General features: G+C 41.4%; 1 protein-coding gene across 1 annotated transcript in view; it reads left to right on the forward strand.

Annotated features, from left to right (window-relative positions):
• Positions 1-19981, forward strand: part of bcr (BCR activator of RhoGEF and GTPase) — an 85944-nt gene that overhangs the window by 43646 nt on the left and 22317 nt on the right. Inside the window, exons 2-8 of the mRNA XM_034198111.1 lie at positions 1740-1924; positions 9278-9382; positions 9907-10092; positions 17218-17325; positions 19098-19158; positions 19275-19327; positions 19800-19940. Coding sequence (XP_034054002.1) covers positions 1740-1924; positions 9278-9382; positions 9907-10092; positions 17218-17325; positions 19098-19158; positions 19275-19327; positions 19800-19940 — 839 coding nt within the window. The remainder of the gene's footprint in view (positions 1-1739; positions 1925-9277; positions 9383-9906; positions 10093-17217; positions 17326-19097; positions 19159-19274; positions 19328-19799; positions 19941-19981) is intronic.

A 19981-nucleotide genomic window follows, 5' to 3' on the forward strand; every position in this document is an offset into this window, starting at 1 on the left:
AAGAATTTGTAAAACACCACTCAGTTTGGTTTGCAAGATTTGGCAATGTGGGAAGAGTGTTTGCATTTTACACACACACACACACACACACACACACACACACACACACACACACACACACACACACACACACACACACACACACACACACACACACACACACACACACACACACACACACACACACACACACACACACATCGGTGTTTGCCTGGCAGGAGGCCGCTGGTCGAAGCAGGCATTTGGCAGCGGCCGCCCACAGGCAGCAGCGAGTACGAGAAGCGAGCGGTGGGTGGGCTGAAGGTCAGATGGGCCCTGAACACACCACCATTGTTCTTTCTATCTCTTTCCTTCCCACTTTGACCTGCGAAACATATGGCTGTGTATCTGCGGCTGTTTGTTTAGATATCTCAACGAAAGAGAGGTGTAGAAACAATGGAGGCACAACATACTTTGGTAGCTGTATGTGTTCTAAAGCTGCTTTTAAAATAGTATGTACTAGAGTGTATTCTGCATGTTTGTGTGTTGACCGTGGCATGTTATTAGTCTGAGTCAGCACAGAGGAGGCCGGCCTGCTCTCTGAGAAGAGCGGCTCTGTCTAATGTAGGAGTGGGAGGAGATGAGCAAAAGGTCTTCTTTGACATTCAAAGTTGCATGATGTCTTCCCCTCAGCTGTTACACACCAGATTCCCCGAACCGCTGACTGTACTCTCCCCTCCTGGAAGCAGAACTATTTAAACTAAAACATGTTTAGTGAAAACCACAACTCTAACTTGGGAATGGGATGCATTTCCTCATGGAGTGCAACATTGTGAAACAAGTTGTTTTAAATCTAATTTGTAGTTTCTTTGCATCCAGCTTGACCTTTTGTTTTTCGTTTTTTTCTCTCTTCTAATTCTTCTCATAAAGAACATCACACATAATCCTATGCAAAACTACTTTGAGCTGGTATTTTCCCACAAAGAAAATGATTGCAGAAGCTGGTCAAAGGCAGGTTACAGAAGAATTTCCCCAGAGATGCTTCAGAAATCATTTGAACCTTGATCCAGTTTGTAGTAATTGGCCTCTTCAATTGCCTCGTCTCAGAGTTGTTTTGTATAAGGGCATGAACAAAGATGAAGGGGGAACTCATTTGGTGTGCCCTAGTTTTGTAGAGCCGCATTAATTAGTGTTAGAAAATGTACTTTGCGCTGCACAAGACAACCTTCTGTGAGCATCAGGCCAACCAGCAAATGTATGACATGAGTCTAGACAAAGGATATTTGCTGAGATTGAAGCTTACTTAAGTTCTTTGAGATATGAGATTATGGATTTAAACTACTGTTTTGCATAACCATAATGACAATTGTATGCCTCCCTACGTCAGTGGAGTGGACCTCAGTGTCGATTTAGGGTGAGAGGTAGAGTGGTCATTCCCTAGTCAAAGAGTTGAGGGTTCAATCTCTCAAGCCTCTGCGGTCAACATATCAGAGTGTTCTTGGGCCAGAAACTGAACCCCAAATTCCTCTCGATTTCATGGTGTGGTGGAGTGTGTGTCAATGTTTATCATATCTGATGAGAAAGTGACATCTTTTATGGTAGACCCTCTGTTTGAATGTCTGTGGAAATGGGTGAATGCTAAAATGTTCTAAAAGAGTGGGCTCCAATACTGAACAAGCTCTGATAAATGCTGTCCGTTTACAAGTCTAGATAAAAAAGTTAAAGTTACTAACAAACAGTTTTGTTTTCTCCTATCACAGACGGTCATTTCACCGGGACCCCTCCATCGTACGGTTACGATGCAGATCGCGCAGAGGAGCAGCGAAGGCACCACGAAATCCTGCCGTACATCGATGACTCGCCGTCATCTTCACCGCACCTCAGCTCAAAGAGCCGCAGCAGTCGGGACACGCTCTCCTCCGGATCGCTAGAGTCCTCCAAGTCGGTCAGTACGCTTGCTGCCATTTCCTACTGCTGGGTATTGTATTAGCAACATTTTCAGATTTGTAAAGTTACTGAGAACAAACCAAGCTGCGAGCTATTTCATAGGAGTTTTCTTTCACTAGCATCATAGCGTGGTGCAGGGCTGAAGTTTTTCTTCGTACGGCAACGGTGGTATTACAGTGGCTTCCTTGACAATCTTTTCAGATTTTGGAATATTGCAGAAAATAAGCTCTCTTGCAAACAAACGCTTATGATACTTACATTTTTTGATAAGCTGGACACAATATCCACAATGTGGATATTGTGTTATTACAAAAAGATATTACAAAAGTGAACGTTATACTGTATGTGGATTCCACATACAGTATAACGTTCACTTTTGTAATTTTTAAAGCATAAATGCATTCACCAGAAGTTCATTTGAATTACATCACGGTCACATGATTTAAGGTCAACACCACCACCATGTTAAAGGCAAACTCATATTCGGCGTGTTGTCGTTTAGTGCATCATTTAGCCACTTGTTAGCAACCACCATTTATCTGATACATAAATGCTTCACACCTTCAAATGTGGGATATTTACTGATGTTTTTTTTTGACGTAGAACAAAACAAAAAAAAATCTTAAGCTTGTGTCACCGACCTTATTTCATCCATCTAACTATAAACCCATTCAGAAAACTATTGACATCAAGATAAGGAACAGGAAGTGCTAACTCATTTAGAGGTTTTGGGACTCATTCCTGCATCACCCTACTGTATATCATATGAATGTAAATTCATATGCTGTAATCACTCTTCAATGGCCAATAGTTGCGTACATTGACCTCAATGCAGCGCAGAAGTGGGCTAATCTATTCTTAGAGCAATCCAGAGCCGTCAGAAATATGTCTATTGACGAGAAATCAAATCTGCCACTTGATGGGATTGATATATGACGATATGGCCTGCCTCATAAACCCAGAGGCAGTCACCTAGTGAAGAAACTCATCCCCCCCTAAGTGTCTGGCTGTTCTTCTCAGGGTATTAGGCAGAATTAGCTATCACCTCCATCTCCCCATCACTGTCTTCATCCTCTTACCCTCCCTCCTTTACTCTTTCTTGTCCTCGAAGAGAAAACCAGTGATCTATGACGTCTGGCGCTATTAAAGGTTGCCATGGAGAGGAGGCACACACACACACACACACACACACACACACACACACACACACACACACACACACACACACACACACACACACACACACACACACACACACACACACACACACACACACACACACACACACACACACACACACACACACACACACACACACACAACCATAGCGTCAGCAAAGATGAGAATGGATTCCAGAGCCGGAATCTATTTCAGCATTTACACATTATTTCTTGCACCAGTGAATTTAACAGAAACAGATGAACATTCTAGAGCCATATGTCCGTTAAAGATGGAGAGGTATTGTGGGAGAATGTAATAGGCTAATACTGAATCTATCTACTGTGCCCTTGGAGGAAGTAATTGCATCAGTGGCCATGAAGCAGTATCAGTTGCTCCGCCCCCTCCGTCTGAGCGAGAGCCCGTCGATCTGATTGATGGTAGAATCTGCCAATAAATGATGAGTCCCTTGACTGCATCTAACCTCCGACCTGTGATCCTGGAACTCTCCCTGATTTGAATTTATACACTCATGCACACATATAATTTCTTCTAGTCAGCACGAGACAAATGCAGAAAGCAAAATGATATCAAAGAACGTTTAAAGACAATGTATCTCATGTTTAGATGCAGAATCTTAGAGAAAACCTGACGCTGTGTGTGTTTACTGTCAGTAGAAGTACCATCTGATGGCCAGTTAAATATATTACACAGCCAAACAGCAATTATCCATCAACAAAATCCCCAAGCAGCCAGACACCCTCTCAATAACTGCCATGAAAATGGAGTTACCATCCACCGTCCTTGACTTGCCCTTGGACAGCCAGTCTTCAAGCATCATCCCAGTCTTCCTCCCTAATTGATGAGTCACAGCCCGGACGAGCTCCCATTGGCTGATGGTTTCGTGATGTCACTGGGATGAGTCATCACCATCACAAATATTGCTGATTTAATTTTCTCTTATGATCTGACTCTTCCCAGCAATGCGAAGGAAATAAGGGGGGGGGGGGGCACTGCTCAAATGTCTGAAGTATGAGAACTGGGCTTTTTTAAAACCATTTATTATGTTATATCAAGGACTGCAGGAGCCAATTTGTTCCCCCTATCCAAGTATTTCTTGGGTAATTCATTATTTTTATAGATGAAGGCCACGCCCCCCCACCTCTGTAAACCAGTTGATTGGGGAACCAGTTAATCCGGAACACCGGTCCTTGTAGTCCCTCTCCGAGGAGAAGCAGATGGTCCTGGCGGTGGCATGTTGGCTAGCTCTTTCTGCCAACACGCCATCCCTGAGCGGCTTGTCTCCGTCTAGCCCCCCGCCTCGGCTGCTTCTCGACTCGGCGTCGCTACTCACAGCGTCCGCTGAGAGCTTGTTTTCCTCGTAGGCGCAGTCCGAGAGCTCGGAACTACTGTCGGTCGGGGAGAGCTTCCCGGTGGCACAGCCGGAGGCCTTAGATAAATCGTCGGAGCCTGTGCTGGCGTCCGAAACCTTACGCCGACCCCCGGTGCTTTTCACTGCGTTGGCCGTTTTAGACGAGGCTGAGGATGATTTGTCCGCCGGTTTGCTCTTATCCGCTTTACCTTCCTTTCCAGCGAGACTTCCCACGGGGCTGCGCCGGGAAATGCGGCTGCCCAGGTGAATGTCTCCGGGCTTGATGCTCAGAGTCGGGGTCCCAATCCCTCCGCGAATCTTGGTGAGCGACCAACCGGGTACATCCTTCGGTCTGGTCGGGGAGGGTACAATACGCTCCTGACGACGACCGTTTTCTTTTGTTGGAAACCACTGGTGCATTGCACGCCATGTTGTTTCCAGCTGTATTGAGCTTTGGCCCAGGAAGCCGTACCCACACAGTGACGTCACTGGGAAAGTCCCGGATCGATGGAAGCGCCCAAGGTCATTAGGCGCGTATTTCAAAAAATAAATTTGCGTATCTCGATCGTTTACATTGGAAATAGACTAGATAAATACATTTCCTAATGGGAATATTGTCGGATGGAAAGCAGTTTGAAAAGTGTTTCCATTTCCCTTTAAATAACCCGAAGTAATGCTGCATTTACAAATATTTAATAATATTTCTCCCGCTGCATAGGGTAATTCTAAGACGGCTCCATTACTTAGCAGACATGTGGAGATAGGAAGCAATCACATTAGGCCTTTCAGAAAGCGAGGGATGGCAGAGCAGGATGCTAAAGAGATTAGAAAATGAAAATGGCTAATAAAGTTCTCTCCTCTCTAACTTCGAATGTTTATATGAGCTGACAGTCTCCTGCACTCCATGGGTTAGAGACGGAGGGATTTGGGAATAATGTTATTACAGTCGCTGCTGCTCCGTTTCTATCTGCGCCTCGCTTCACAAATAAACACTGTTTGCATTGATTCTCATGTATCTCCTGCGAACATTATCTTTGCATAAACAAATCAGAAGCAAATCAGGAATTAGAGAGAGCACGATAGGGTGTTGAAAGAGCTGAATTTAGCATAGGTTCAAATGTGAAATATTAGCTCGTTTCACACACTGGATGTGAAAAAATAGACAAACCAACCCAAATATACCCCGAGAAGAGGGAGATGTGTCTTGCTGTATGCCCAAAAAAGGAAGCAAGACACCCCTTTTAGTCTGAACCCAGAGATTGGCTCATTAGTTGCCAAGGCGATGAATAAAAGATGATATGTCTGGAGATGAGGGTACTTCCTGGGGGAGTCGTCTGGGGTCTGAAACGATGAATACACACTTTGGTCTCCCCCTATGCTACTTCACTAACATGTGGCGGGATGTCAAAGTTGCCTCCTTGTCATTTCAAATGTTCTTGATGCTTTGAACGGACCCTCGTAATCCTGCGAGGGTAAAGTCAGACAGCTCATGCCGATACTTGTAGATCGGCAAGGACTCATTCATTTTTCATCAAATCACAAACATTCAGGGGGCTCCGTTGCCGCCCCAGGATGTCTCTTTTAAGTCTGAAAGGCTCAAAGCCGCTGCAATGCAATAACACACATTTAGGAGCAATCAGAACTAGTTATTACATAACTTATTTACCGTCAACTCCAGCTTATGTGCACTCTTAATATGAAATGAGGACATTTTCTGGCTTTTAGTTGTCTTAATGAGCAATTCTTTGTACTGTTGTATACAGCAAGGATCCCCAGACAGCTCGGTGTGATGCATAATACATGTATGTCTGTCAGAATAATGTCCTTTATGCTTCACCTGGGAAACAGACACAAAGAACAAGAGACTGTGGAAGTGTTAGCCAGAAAATATAATAAAACGGTAAGATAATGAGGAGGATGATGTGCCTTTTACTTTAAATACTGTCCCGTTCTACTTGAAGTCTATGCCTGTTTGCTGTTAACCTTAACAATAAACAAAGAAGGGCTCCAAGGATTCATGGATTAGTTATTTGACAGAAAAGAGACAGAAAAACAATCCTAACCAAAACAATTCCCTTGTTATATACCTTTTTTTGTGAGAATTGTTTGCATTTTGTTGTGCTTTATTGATTCTTGGTTGGACAAAAATGAACATAGAAGACAGAATGTGTGATTTTAAGAAATGTAACAACCATTTTTTAGACCACCAAATATTCAATTAATTGAGAAAATATTTGGCAGATTAATATATAATGCAAATAAGATAAGATAAGATGGTACTTTGTTGATACCAATTTGGGATTTTTTTCGTGTTGCAGCAGTATAAAAGGCATTTTACAATAAAACAAAACTAGAAATAAACAAGAAAATAAAAAAAATTGAAAATATACATGTTGAATTTGACCAGATATTATACTGTATATACAAATATATATATATATACATAAATATATGACATATGGAATATTAATATTAAATATTGAACAGAGTAAAATGTATAACGTGATTTATTGTACAGTGTTATTGCAGTGGGCAGGAATGTGTTCCTGTATCGGTCTGTTGGAGAAGGAGCTTCGTTGACTGTCCAGCTGCAGGTGGAGAGGATGGGTGGGGTTGTTCAGCCTGTTCAGTGTCCTCCTCTCCACCACAGCTTCAAAGGGGTCCAGCTTGATGCCGATGACAGACCCAGCTTTCCTGATCAGTTTATTGATCCTGCTGATGTCACCGGCTCTGATGCTGCCCCCCCAGCACACGTTGAAGGATCTCAGCTTCCTCAGAAAATAGAGTCTGCTCATCCCCTTCTTGTACACAGCAGACTCTATTTTCTGAGGAAGCTGAGATCCTTCCACGTGTGCAGTAAGATGCTGGAGATCTTCTACCAGTATGTTGTGGCCAGTGCACTCTTCTTAGCTTTAGTTGCAGCCAAAAAGTAAATCATATTTTCTTTATTTAAAGCTTTAAAGTAATGCAAAACTCTGAACACACGTGATTTGTTTAAAGCTAAAGGTTTATTGGTTGTAAGTAGAACTGTAACCACACGCAGTACAGTAACATGTAAATGTTGTGTTATTTTTATTCTTGCATAGGCAGTGGCCATGGAAACAGGCTTCAGGTCTATTTACCCCTTCATTTAAATAAAACTGTACACCCACAGACATTCGAGTACAGTAAAGTGTATGCTGAAATGCAGCAACAGGAATACTGTTCATTATTTGAGCATACATATTTATACAATACCTGCCCTGTAGATATGTGCAGACAGTAACTAAGGAGCCAATTATAGAAATGATTGTTTAACACTAATGCACGAATATGCTGCTTTTCTCTGATGTTGTCACTTTAATATTCGGCTTTTAGTCTGTTAGTTTTACACACAGGCAACTTTAAGTCACCTTCTTGAGTGTGAGGAGATTGTGATGGGCATGTCCACTCTTTCTGACATTTTATAGACAGACAAATACATCAATTCATAAGAAATAACCCCTATGTAAAACAAAGGATCGGATCCATCTCAAACTAACTTGAATCCTCATTTCAGATCTGGCTATAAATCCATTTCTGAACCAGTTTATCTCACATTAATTTTCCCATCTCGTGCTCTCACTCTTGACCTTCCTTTGGCATCTCTCACATGTAGAACCCATATGATCTCTGTGTACAGTAAACATACACAGCAGCATTAGGGTGTAAAGTCTATAAGACTCGCAGAATGTGTAAACACTGAGAGGCAGGCATTACAGATGCTTTATGGAAAGTTGTTCTTTGTTCAGAAATCTTATGGCTTTGTTTACACTGGCTAAGAATCCTAGGAATTTGAATGAGAAGAAGCATATCAAGATCGAGCTTTCCTACATATAAACTATGGCTCCAGTATATTTCTCTTTTAATTAGTTTCTGCTTCCCATGGCCAATCATTGCCTCCTCTCACAACACTAACACGTCTTTCATAAATCCTCTTTACTCTCCTTCTTTTTCTCCGTCTAGCTACCTTCTCTCTTGCTTCCTTCTTCACTCCGAACCAGAGAGGCAGAGAAATGGGAATCCTGCCTTCTGCTGCCCTCTCTCTTCCTCTGGTCTTCATTATGTCTGCTCTTTTCTACTTAATGTATCCTCCATCTTTGTCTCCCCCTTCATCATGTCAGATATTTTGTCTTCTCCCTCTTTCCTCTTATTTTTGCCTTGATCTCCTTCTCCATCTCCTATTCCCTTTTTCCTTTCTTTTTTACATTTTCTCTCACGCTTGCTCTGTCTTTCCTCACTTTTTTCCTCCTCATAGCCTGAGGGACGGGAAGTTTCCACGTGTGTGTTGTGTGTGTGCGCCCTCTGCACTTGCACATTCCCTCACACACACATATTTAAACGCCGACCTTGCTCCCATGGGAGACCCTGCCGGTTTGAGTTATTTCAGAGTTTGTGTTTAAAGAGGACAGCCTGAGGAATCTCTCTGTCTCTCTGTTTTCTTTCATGTCAGTGCTCCTCCGTGAGCTTTGACTGGGCTGAAGGGGATGAGGGAGGTAACCGGGGAGGATTTCTTAGAGGTGCCAATGTTGCCGTTTGATTTCCTAGACTTTGGCGCTCACAAACGGCAAACCTGAAGAAGTTACCAGGAAGCTAAAAACTAGGAATCACTCAATTCCAGATTTGAAAACAAGGGAAATTGCAGCTCATGTAAGGACTGAAATGAAGCTTGGATTTTGTTCATGCATCAGACACAAAATATGAAAGTTCTGTGCCATTCAGTGTGCAAATAGTTGAGAAAAAGATTGGAAGAGAGTACATCTTAATAGTTTTTTATCTGTATTGTGTCTGTTTGTGTTACAGAATGAATGTGACCTGGAAAAGGGTTTGGAGATGAGGAAGTGGGTTCTGTCTGGGATCTTGGCCACCGAGGAAACATACCTCAGTCACCTGGAGGCACTGCTACTGGTGAGAACACACAAACATACACACCCACATACACACACTCACTACGTATAGCCATAATGTACGGTACAATGTAATTAGTAGTAGGCCGATTGATTCGGTAAATTGAGCTGTAAGTATGGGATTTAATTATAGACTCTTCACACTTAATTTGATTTAGTGCCTTTTAGATGCATCTGCAAAATGTAAATGGTTCAAAGTAACAAGATGGTTTCTTTTTTGCTGGCTGGCCTGAAAAAACACACTAATCGATTTGAGGAATAGCCGGCAGAAAAAAGAAAATGTTACTCGAATTAAGTGGCCCGAAACTACTAAATGAATCCTTATTTTCTCGGGGTCTTCCGGATGTGTAAATATTAAACAGTTTACTATAAGAAATCCATTTCAGTTGTTAATCTGACCAGCTAGAACCATTGCACAAGTAAAAAAAGAAAGTCTTAAAGTTGACAAATGAATGCATTAATGTTAGCTCACACAAAGACCCTGCAAATGCCACTTTGTCATCTTTATCGTTTACTTCCTCGCAGCCGATGAAGCCTCTGAAGGCAGCAGCTACGACGTCGCAGCCTGTGCTCACCGTGGCTCAGATAGAAACCATCTTCTTCAAAGTGCCTGAGCTCTACGAGATCCACCGGGAGTTCTACGACGGACTTCTGCCCCGCGTCCAGCAGTGGAGCCACCACCAGAGAGTGGGGGACCTCTTCCAGAAACTGGTGAGCAAAAAGAAAGATAAATCCAAGACTTCTGTACCCATGATGGCAGATGTGACCTTGCTCTTAATGGAAGGGACGACATTGGGCACTCAAGAAAGTGTATTTGAAGATACCTGTGGTCATGACACCAATGTGCTTCTGTGACATTATTCACAGTAGTGTTGTTTTCTGGTTAGCATAATACAATACTAGAAATGTAGATTTGATTTCATACTGATGCTCTTTTTTTTATCATTTTATGTTAAAAAAAATTGGATCTAAATCCTCCTTTCTTCCTGTTTCCTCCTCAATAGCCACTTGCTTACTCTCTGTTTTCCCTCCAGTAGTTTCTGCCGAGGATGTCAAGGCCTAAACTGAGTCTGTTTAAGCATTTTCACAATGGGTCAATTAACCCACAATGAACCATTTGTTAATTCAAGATACGGCTCCTCTCCCTCTAGTGTTTCTCTCTCTTTCCCTCTCTCTTTCCCTCTCTCTTTCTCAAACTTATGCTTGAACTCTCTCTCTCACACACACACACACAAACACACACACACACACACACACACACACACACACACACACACACACACACACACACACATGCACACACAGAGGGAGGTGCAGCCGTGTTTCACAATGCCTCCCTTCTACCCCAGGCAGCTGAGGCCATCACTGTAATGTGTGCTTTGTGTCTCGAAGAAGCTGCTATAAATAGGAACCCCTCTCTCTCACACACACACACATATAAACACACACACACACACACACACACACACACACACACACACACACACACACACACACACACACACACACACTACACGCACACAAATTCACTAACTCAGTAGACTCAACTTGAGCATTGCTACAATATTAGGATTTCATCTATCTCTCTCACCAAGGAGGCAGACTCAAATTAAATATTTTCTTTAAAAGCTCCTCTAGATTTATTTCCTACTTTAAAAATATTTAATTTGACAAAACTCCCCCCGAAGAAGTGATGTCATGGTTAAAACTTCTGGTCATGGCTAAAACATGAATATTAAGCAGAGTGATTGTACAGTGTTCCCACGCAGACACTCACACGGTTTCTGCTCCATCTCCTGCCTCTCTCCAGACATTAGTTAATGGAAGTCAGCAGGAGAAGATGCTTAGTCCACAGAAATGGGGAAAAAGGAGAAATGCTACATGACAGTTGGGAGGTGGAGAGGGAGGAAGAGATTAGATGAGAGTAGAGGAGGTGATACAGGCGAGGGACGGGAGGATGAGAGTCGGAGGAGATTAGATTCTTGGCTGCTGCTACTCCAATAGAGCTGTCTCACCATGACTCTAATATCTGAGGGGAGAGCAGACGGGCTTAGGGATCATAAAACATCAGAACAAGGATGGCGGGAGACGGGGAGAAAAGAGGAAGAGGCAAAGCGTCGCTGACAGGTTATGAGCATGAGTGTCAGAAAGAAGTGTTTGAAGACCTGAAATCACACTTCTGCTTTTCATGCCATCACACTTCATACAAAGTGGAAAAAGTGAAGGTTATACATCATGAGGACAGACAGGCAAACCGATAAACTGGCTTTGGATGTTGCTCTTCAGAGATGGAGGACCAAGAAAACCCTGATTTGTTTTATTTATAGAAGAATGATCCTTCATTGGGCTAAACCAACCCATAAAATGTTCTTCGCTCTGTTGAATTAATACGTTTAATAGGTTTCTTTGGTCTATACCATTGTACAACATTTAATTGACTAAATGACAACTAGTCTCCAAACATGCTTGATTCCCCCCTGGTTGCTTATCAAATCTAATCACAGCCATCTACCAAAATTGTTTTAGCAATGCTAGTGGCGTTGCTTTATGGCTGGAAATGTCAGTTTATTTGTTTGTCCACAATTTTGACTGAATCTACTGAATTATCTCGACAATGATTAGATTACATAGATCACATTTTATCCTGTGAAATGTCTTAACATATACTAGACAGGTCAGCACCAAATGTTTGGCCTCAGCACATCTTAGCATGCTAATACGCTAAATGTAGATGAACCGGGTAAACAGTATCCCTACTTAACATCAGCATCTTATCATTGTCATTGCAAGCATATTAGCATGTGGATGTTAGCACACAGCATCACTATACAGCCTCACAGAGCTGCCATCATAACTGTAGCCACGAAAGAAAGGGCTTAACCTTTTCTATTTCTGTCTATTCATATAGTGTACAGTGGGGCAAAAAAGTATTTAGTCAGCCACCAATTGTGCAAGTTCTCCCACTTAAAAAGATGAGAGAGGCCTGTAATTTTCATCCTAGGTACACTTCAACTATGAGAGACAGAATGGGGGGAAAGAATCCAGGAAATCACATTGTAGGATTTTCAATGAATTAATTGGAAAATTCCTCTGTAAAATAAGTATTTGGTCACCTACAAACAAACAAGATGTCTGGCTCTCACAGACCTGTAACTTCTTCTTTAAGAGCCTCCTCTGTCCTCCACTCGTTAACTGTATTAATGGCACCTGTTTGAACTCGTTATCAGTATAAAAGACACTTGTTCACAACTTCAAACAGTCACACTCCAAACTCCACTATGGCCAAGACCAAAGAGCTGTCAAAGGACACCAGAAACAAAATGGTAGACCTGCACCAGGCTGGGAAGACTGAATCTGCAATAGGTAAGCAGCTTGGTGTGAAGAAATCAACTGTGGGAGCAATTATTAGAAAATGGAAGACATACAAGACCACTGATAATCTCCCTCGATCTGGGGCTCCACGCAAGATCTCACCCCGTGGGGTCAAAATGATCACAAGAACGGTGAGCAAAAATCCCAGAACCACACGGGGGGACCTAGTCAATGACCTGCAGAGAGCTGGGACCAAAGTAACAAAGGCTACCATCAGTAACACACTACGCCGCCAGGGACTCAAATCCTGCAGTGCCAGACGTGTCCCCCTGCTTAAGCCAGTACATGTCCAGGCCCGTCTGAAGTTTGCTAGAGAGCATTTAGATGATCCAGAAGAGGATTGGGAGAATGTCATATGGTCAGATGAAACCAAAATAGAACTTTTGGTAAAAACTCAACTAGACGTGTTTGGAGGAGAAAGAATGCTGAGTTGCATCCAAAGAACACCATACCTACTGTGAAACATGGGGGTGGAAACATCATGCTTTGGGGCTGTTTTTCTGCAAAGGGACCAGGACGACTGATCCGTGTAAAGGAAAGAATGAATGGGGCCATGTATCGTGAGATTTTGAGTGACAACCTCCTTCCATCAGCAAGGGCATTGAAGATGAAACGTGGCTGGGTCTTTCAGCATGACAATTATCCCAAACACACCGCCCGGGCAACGAAGGAGTGGCTCCGTAAGAAGCATTTCAAGGTCCTGGAGTGGCCTAGCCAGTCTCCAGATCTCAACCCCATAGAAAATCTTTGGAGGGAGTTGAAAGTCTGTGTTGCCCAGCGACAGCCCCAAAACATCACTGCTCTAGAGGAGATCTGCATGGAGGAATGGGCCAAAATACCAGCAACAGTGTGTGAAAACCTTGTGAAGACTTACAGAAAACGTTTGACCTCTGTCATTGCCAACAAAGGGTATATAACAAAGTATTGAGATGAACTTTTGTTATTGACCAAATACTTATTTTCCACCATAATTTGCAAATACATTCTTTAAAAATCAGACAGTGTGATTTTCTGGATTTTTTTTCTTCTCATTTTCTCTCTCATAGTTGAGTTATACCTAGGATGACATGTACAGGCCTCTCTCATCTTTTTAAGTGGGAGAACTTGCACAATTGGTGGCTGACTAAATACTTTTTTGCCCCACTGTATGTCATTGTAGACTAAACAGCCTTTTTTTTCCCTGTCACAAAATATCCCAGTCTGGTAAAACTCCCTTTTTAAAATGGCTAAATCCAGCCTTCTCCTATAATGGCCGTAGTCTGTCATGAGGCTGTTTTCTTAATGTTGTTTTCCGCTGTGGATTACACACATACTCTCACACAGGACAAATCCCGGACTGAGAAATCCAAACACCCAAGCATTTTCTTTCATCACCCAAAGCCACTTTCTGCCATGATACTGGAGCTGCAGACGCACACGCAGTAAGCCTTCGCGGTGTTGTGCGACTCTGTGGATGTGGCTGGCAGACATCCGGGCTTTCTGTTCTCTCCACAGTCAAACTGTCACGCTCTGAATGGCCTCCACTGCGCTACAGATTGTGTGGCCCAGGGCAGGACACAGGATTGCAGGATTGTGAAAATTGCTTTTTTTCCTCGCCTTCCTCCTTATTTACTCAAGTTCTAGTGTGCGAATAAATGTAAAAAGCACTGTATATACATTATGGAGCTAGTTTGCTGCCTGAAATTCAGGAATGAGTGTATAGAAAACACAAATTATGACAAACATTTGGTAAGGTACCACTTTCAGTCATGTATGTTTCCTGTGCTTTCTATTTTCTGGGCTTCTATAAAGATGTAAATGTAAAAAGCACTTTATATCCATTATGGAGCCAGTTTGCCGCCTGAAATTCAGGATTGAGTGTATAAAAAACACAAATGATGACATGCATTTGGTAAAGTACTACTTCAGGCACATATGTTTTCTGGGGTTTTCTATTTTCTGGGCTTCTGTAAAGATCTAACACACACCACATACACACTGATGCCTGCAACAGCATCACAAGTGTCAACAATGTTAAGAAATCTTGTGACTTCACATTCCTGGCAGAATTGAATCTCACACCTACCTATCCATGACAGCGAAGATCAGGGCATTTTCCGAAGGTCATGCCTAAACAGGGATGAATGAGGTCAGTTCGAGACAAGAATAACCATGGGTATGTGTTAAAGTCCTTTAGTTGTAGACCACTTCTAATCAAATTATAAAGTGCTTCCCACAAGGCAACAATTAAAATCAACAAAAAAAGCTAACTTAGTCTAATTTGTTGCAACGTGGGTCTTGTTTTCCCATCAGTATCTAGTAACATTCTTCATACTTGATGGTGGTTTACGAAGTCGTTGTCGTACTTGAGGGAGTGTTCATCGAAATTTCAAGGAAAGTCGGGAACAATTTCTTCAGGTAATTCCATAACAACATGGATGCAGCTCAGATTCCCTATCTTCCAATGTTAAAGAAAGCGAAAAACTATTATACATTGCCCCATGTTTAGAATCAGAAATGTATTAGGTTCATCCTTGGCCAAATTTCATGAAAAACAAGCTTGTTGTTTCTGCCAAAATGGATAGAACAAGCCAGAAACATAACAAGTACAGTAATAACAGGCAGAAATTTAGACAGGTTGGTACACTGACCTCCATGATAAGAAAACTGAGAAAAATACTGTATGTTAAGCCTTTTACACTTAATGGCAATTAAATGCATCCATCATAGTTAACAGACTAGACTGTACAGTTAAGTGTACTAAAAACTCACTTTTGGTTCAACCTCCAAATAAAGTGGTTTGGATAATCTGTCGTATCTGTTGGCTTGTTTATAAGCTTTCTGACATCCAGACCGCTCATTTCTCACCTTGTCTACTTCCATAACAGATAGAACTGATGCTAAGTACTACAAGTATGACGTACTTGACGACCCAAGTTGTTATAAACCTAGATTTACCTTAAAACCTTGCCTCTCTAAAGGACAAATTAATCTGCCCGAATTACTTAAAATCCACCCAGCTCTTATGGGGCTAAAATATGACAATACAATTTCATAAAGAGCTCTAAAGGTAATACATAATTCATGTTCCATACACTCAGGAAAGATTTCGTATTATTTTGAGAAGTCTGTGTGTGTGTGCGTACAGGCCTATCGACATTACACACAGAGCCCATCTCCACTGTACTCTCTCCACCGCTGGTTTTTGTTCAGGAGAATTGATTGTGCTTTTGTTCGCCGTGGAGATGGATCGCAGCGCTGGCAGGCAGCGTTTGGTGGAGTTTTATTCAGCCATCCAGTTTCCTAAACGTGCTTTCATAGCCTCCGTTACACCAACCATTAATTACTCACCTCGGCACAGTGTAAGTCTCGCCGGTTTCCAGGGCAACGGGCCCGGCTGTGAGGTGCTCCGTGGTAACGTGCTGTTGTTCACTTGGGACCGTGATCTACGTCTCTCCTTTGCTGTTTGTTTCGTTTGATTGTCTGCAAGTCCTGTCTCAAAAGCAGCTGAATGGTTTTAATCTCAGATACACGGATTAGCTATTGTTTAACCTCTAAGTAATTACATTCAATATATTTTAGAATTGACAGGAATTATACAGATTATAATTAATTTCAATACATAAATTTAAAAAATATGAGTATTTAAATAAAATAAAATAGATTTAAATGCTTAAAAATAAACTCTACCATGATTCATTTCTGTGAGTGTACGTCACACTGCCTCAATGTAGCATTCTTAAAGTCACCCTGAGTATGTTAAGGTGTTCTTCATATTGTCCAATGCAAATATGTGTCTTGTTTTTCTAACAAGCCAACTAATCTGAAGGAAATCAAGTTCCAGCTGGGATCATCATCATTAGTGTTTCCAGATTTCAAACGTGAGCATTAGTAGTACCCATATATATTAAATTAACCTAGATGCCAATTTCCCTTTGGCTCTGTTTGCTGGATCAGAAATTTGAAGCGTTTTGCACATTCGCTATAAGCAGTCTACTCACACAGGTATGCCTCTTGAAAAAAAAGCATAATCCTGATAAACTGGAAAGTAATCAAATCATCCTCTAAGTGTTAATAACCGTTCTGTGATGTTCCTTCCCATTTCTTCTTTACGCACAAAATAAAGCCAAAGTTTCAGCATTTTCCTTTTCCTTTTTTGTTATTTGGATAATCCAGAAGTAACACAAATAATTCACATTACTTTTACCCTGTAGAAAGTAAATAACTTACTTCTGTTATTTACTAACTTACTTAACTTACTGTCTTTACAATGAACAGCTCAGTCTGACACTAGGCAATGCTGCTATTTATAGAAGCTCACACAGGGTTTACTGTCACTGTTATTTGTATTTGAATTTGAAACATTAAGTGCAGGCAGACCAATCTCTATACAAATGACATTCCCTGACAAACATCTCTTTTACTTTGAATATGTTTAATAATGTTATTTAAAACATCCCTCCTCTGTGTCTCTCCCTCCATCAGGCCAGCCAGCTTGGAGTTTACCGAGCGTTTGTGGACAACTACGAGCTGGCTGTGGAGACGGCGGAGAAGTGCTGCCAGGCCAACACACAGTTTGCTGAAATCTCTGAGGTAAGAAGAAGAAAGGGAAAAACCGAAACATAAATATTTTTTGAAGGCTATACCTTCGTAGATGTGGGGATAAGAAATGGGGGGAAAAGTTACTGTTCTAGCTTCAACCTCAAAGCTGTTGCAGGAGTCGAAGCTGTGATCTCACAGTTATGGGATCATTTTACAACCGTGTAAAATCGGTCAGTCAGACTCTTAACCCCCTACATACCAGCAAATTATCCAATTGCTTGTTCTTTTTATGATGTTTGGAGCAGAGCTGTATCTAATTTAGATGAAAGTTAGTGAATGTTAAGTTGAGCATTCATCACAGGAGTGATTTTCACCATCACATTACACACAAAAAAGTGTGTCCCATAATTCCTGTCTATTGCATCCTTTTGTGCACACATTTCAGTTTATATGCACATTTGTTTAATCCAAATTGCTACTACAGTGCATTTAGCTTAATATTACATGTCACTACATGTCATTTGTTAGATATAATAAAATGTGATCGTGTAATATAATTTAGCTTGTTGTGATACTGGATATCAACTTGTTGGCATAGTAAAGCTAGTGTTTCTAATACAGTTACTTTTATGTCACCATAAAACAGTTGGTCTTGTGTAGCTGTATACTTATTTTAATAAAAAAATCTAAACTATAACCATCGTGCTGCAGCTGGACCACATCTTAGAGAAAAGCAGTGTCACCTAGTCATACAAAAATGACAAAGAACATACAGTATAACTGACTAACAGCAAAGTGATAAATGTGTTTCTAGTTAAAGGAAAAGTTGAGAGGTGTTTTTATAGAAAGTGCTGCTTTGCAATTTTACCTCTAATGCACTCTACTTGCAAAAGGCTCTCATTATACCCCTACTCATCTGTCAGCATTTCTCTGCACTCACATTTGCATGTTCTGCTAAATATTTGTATACAAATGCAACCAGACGCAATTATTTGTGTGTTATTATTCAGTGTGTATAAATTAAATCAGGGGAAATGCAGAGGATGGTTGCTTGGTCTTTTTCTCTCTCAGAATCTGATCCGAGTATCACCTACACAGAGTGGGGATGAGCCTTGACAGCGTAACAAATCTGGTCATTTATCTTTTCCCCGAACACAAGTTGCCAACAGCTTTCGAGGGCTCAGAACAATTTATTTTATCAACCACAAACTAGATTTGGAAACACTTATTCTCATGCCTCTAATGTAGTTTTGGAACAAAATTGACCCTGGTTTTGAACTAATCTACATTCCCAGCAGTGTCATATTCAATTGTAAGAGTTCAAACACCATTACAGCTCTATTCATACATTTGGGGATGTTTCTATTTGTCCAGCAGCTACAAAAATAGTTTAAGATGCAGCGTTTAAAACATTATTTTCACCACTAAGCTGCTCATTGTGGGGGGCTTATTCAAACTACAGTATATATATTAAAACAAATGTACACCTCTTTTCCGTATACATTATTTAAAAAAAAAATCCAGTAGTCTCCGGGACACCATCAGTCTTCGTCCAATGTTTTATGAGGTCTACCAGTTAGCGTTGAGCTGGTGTCTGCATGCAGGGTGGGGAATTCATCATGGAGGGTTGTTAATGGCCTGCGTAATGACGCATGACTCTGAGCCATCTGAGCAATATGCTGGTGGGTGAAATCTGCTGAGGATGGCATAATTAATTTGCAAGTGGATGACCTCAGTGCTAGAGCAGGGATGCTAACCTCACTATGTTTTCATATGGCGGAGACATAGTTAACATCTTTTTTAAAACCTGTGTCTCCAAACAGAACCTGAAGGTGAGGAGCCCGAAGGACTCTAAGGACCAGACGGCCAAGAACTCTCTAGAAGGTCAGTCACATCCTGTGTTTTATTAATTGTTTATCTAAAAATTGCTTATTAAAATACTTAATAATAGAAAATGACAGTAACAACTCAGTCTTTTGTATTTGTATTCTCATGCACAGCGCTGCTTTATAAACCCGTGGACAGAGTGACTCGCAGCACTTTGGTACTTCATGTAAGTAAGAGCAATGCATCTTAATACTGTTTCATCACACATCTGTATCTATGATATGTAGTAGTGGCCTTTGTTCCCTACAACATAACTTCATTATTGTAAGAATATAACATGTAGTTTATTTTTTATATCTTTGTCACAACCGATAAAACATTTTCTCCATCAATGCACACCGAAGTCTCTATAAAGAAATCCTGTTAATACATTTGTAAAGGTCAATTCTATTAGATATGTAGCAAATAATTGATATTTAGGTCTTCGTTTATTGTATAGATGAAAAAGTAATATCACTTTACCGTACTGTTTTCAGCAGGGGTTTCATTTAGACAGGGTGACTGCACTGTTTATGAATCATTAGGGCTGAAAAGGAAAAGAACAGAGCAGCGTATACAGTAATACGTACTGTGCATACTGAATATGTGATCTTTAACCTGCACAAAGTCAATATTTGTCCTTCCCCACTGTTCTCCAGGATCTGCTCAAACACACGCCCACCAGCCACCCGGACCACCCGCTGCTGCAGGACGCCCTGCGGATCTCCCAGAACTTCCTGTCCAGCATCAACGAGGAGTCGACGCCCCGACGCCAGTCCATGACTGTCAAGAAGGGAGAGGTGAAAGATTTACAAAACATCACGACATCCTCTTTCTGGCA

The sequence above is a fragment of the Gymnodraco acuticeps genome, unplaced genomic scaffold (genome assembly GCF_902827175.1).
Source record: "Gymnodraco acuticeps unplaced genomic scaffold, fGymAcu1.1, whole genome shotgun sequence".
Lineage (NCBI taxonomy): Eukaryota > Metazoa > Chordata > Actinopteri > Perciformes > Bathydraconidae > Gymnodraco > Gymnodraco acuticeps.